At 58.4% G+C, this 2366-nt stretch overlaps 1 protein-coding gene across 1 annotated transcript; it reads right to left on the minus strand.

Annotated features, from left to right (window-relative positions):
* Positions 1 to 80: 80 nt before the first annotated feature.
* LOC104615667 (galactose-3-O-sulfotransferase 2-like) lies at positions 81 to 2012 on the minus strand (the record flags this gene model as incomplete). Its single annotated transcript, XM_010286185.1, has 2 exons — positions 81 to 938; positions 1644 to 2012. Coding segments are annotated over 2 exons (1227 nt in total), but the record flags the coding sequence as incomplete, so codon positions are not given.
* Between the last annotated feature and the right edge of the window lie 354 nt (positions 2013 to 2366).

Below are 2366 nucleotides of genomic sequence, written 5' to 3' on the forward strand. Positions count from 1 at the left end.
CCCCCCGGCCCAGGAGGCGAGCCCCTCGCTGTCCTCAGCAAAGGCAGCTGGAGAACGATGCCTGGAGGGGGCCAGGAGACTCAGTTTTGGGTGCCCTCCAGCCTGCCCCGCAGGGCACGGCCCTGCCAAGAAGGAGCGGGCTGGTGGGTCTGGGGGGGCTTCGGGGCAAACTGCTTCTTGTAGAGAGCACTGCTGTACTGCAGCTCCGGGGTCACCAGCCGCCGGCACGTGCGCTCCGTCTCCTTGTCCAAGCCCTGCTTGAGGTTATAGCCCAAGATCTTTGCATTGCCGTGCTGCAGTGGCTGCAGGGAGGAGTCCTTGATGTCCGTCGGGGCCAAGCTGCCCGACCCTTGCAGGCAGGTCCTCGCCAGCTCCGTCTGCCTTTCCCGAAGCGCCTTTACTTCCCGCCGCATGCGCTCCCGGCCAATGTCTCGCTCGATCCTTTCCCAGAAGGTCCTGTTGAAGTGGGTGTAGATTTCCCAGTCCAGCCTGTTCCAGTCCTTTATCTTCTCCACGATGGTGTCTGAAAGGGGGAACTTGGTGCTGCTGTCCCTGATGTTGAGCGGGAAGGAGACGACGCTGTCCAGGTCCCAGCACAGCATCTCCTTCAGCAGCACCATGGACTCGTCGAAGTACTCAGAGATGAGGAGCAAGTCGAAGGACGCTTCGATGGCCTTCAGCATGAGTTGCACGCGTTCCGCAGAGACCTCTCCGTCAGGGTTGAAGCCGAAGTCAAATGTCATGAGGTTCCTGGCGTAGTGGCTGTTGCTGTCCATGGGGTTGTAGTAGTTGTAGGGCTGGCTGAGGAACTCCTCCAGGCTGCGAGCGCGGGAGAAAGCCGATGTGCCCTTGTAGTACGCAAAGGAGGACTCCATGAGCTGCACAGGGTTCCTCAGGATGGAGAAGTAGACGGCTGAGCTGGGCACCACTTTCTGCACCTGCAGAGGAGAAAAAGGAAGTTTTAAAGGTGGGATAGGGAGAAGGAACCTGCTCGCTCGCCATCCTGTGTTCTGCTGGAAAGCAGAAATGCTTGCTGGGGTGGGAGATGGGTTCTGGGGAGGGTTTCAGGGTGCAGCTCATCAAAGGAGTGTTTGTGTCAGCTGTGGGGAGGCCCCGTGACCGAATCTCCCCGCTACGTGCTTCCACAGCCAGGTGGCCTGTCCAGGCTTGAGGTACGTCCTATCTCCTTGCCTTTCCCCAGATCTGGGTGTCCTCAAGTCGCATCCAGGCAGGTGGACGCTGGGCACGGCTGACCTGAGCTGCTGCGCTTAAGGTGTTCCCCTCTTGCAGCTGGTACCCCCTGAACCTGTCCAGGGAGCAAGACATCCTCTGAGGGCCCACCAGACAAGAACGAGATGATAGTTGCTGACTGCTACAGATGCTGTCTACTGGCTTGTCTTGGTTCGCAACACAATGATTCATCAAACCTGTTTACAGAAGCTCTCCGGAGATGCCCATAACATGCAAGGTACCTGGGGAGTCTTCCTAGTACTTCCAGGTACTAGAAGTACCTGGTCCTTCTTCATCCAGCTTCATCCCTGAAGAGCTTATGTGCTCTATGGGTGTCCCACCTTGCTCCCTATGGGCCCCTCTCTTCCTCCCCCCTGCTTGCCCCTCCCAAGGCATTACGGCTTTGCCCGTACCTCCGGCTGCAGGAATCGCATGTGGTGGCAGAGGATGTTGAACTGCTGAGGGCTCCTGGGGGAGAAGCCCTTCACGAACCTCGCCAAGAAGTGGTGCGGGTAGGAGAGCTGGTTGCCACCCCCAGCGGGGAAGGCGAAGGTGAGGTTGTGCGTCTCGCCGAAGCGGAAGAGGATGTTCATGACGGTGCTGCTGGCACTCTTGTGGACTTTCAGGAAAACAATGTCAGTCTTGGGCTCACACGTCTGCCCTTGAGAAGAGACCACTCTGGCCTGCTGGCCTTCTCCAAGAGTCACCTCACCAACCGGAGAGACTTCTGTCCAGTTTGGGAAAAATCCCTTCTCCAGGTCTGTCTTGTAAAAGTCCTCTGCCTGTGGAGGTCGAGCTGAATTTGGCACGGTCTGTCTAAGTGAGCTGCCCCACTGATGGTGGGGGGAACCCATGGCTTGAGGCTGAGACCGGCTCTGTACCACCACCCGTGTCGTTCCTGGTGGCGAAGTTCTCCTGTGCTCCTCTGTGCTCACCCTCTTTGCAAAGACCGTGAACTTGCCGGTGGCAGCATCAGCATCTCCCAAAACTGTGGAGACCCTCCCAGGAAGACTCGGAGAAGGACCGTCTCTGGTGGCTTTTCTCAGGCCAGGAAGCTGGGATTTCAGCCTCGTGGATGGAAGATGGATTTTCACCTTCTTGCTGCTCTCCACAGGCTGCCACGTCCGGCGCTGCCC

The sequence above is a fragment of the Phaethon lepturus genome, unplaced genomic scaffold (genome assembly GCF_000687285.1).
Source record: "Phaethon lepturus isolate BGI_N335 unplaced genomic scaffold, ASM68728v1 scaffold51834, whole genome shotgun sequence".
NCBI classification, from domain to species: domain Eukaryota; kingdom Metazoa; phylum Chordata; class Aves; order Phaethontiformes; family Phaethontidae; genus Phaethon; species Phaethon lepturus.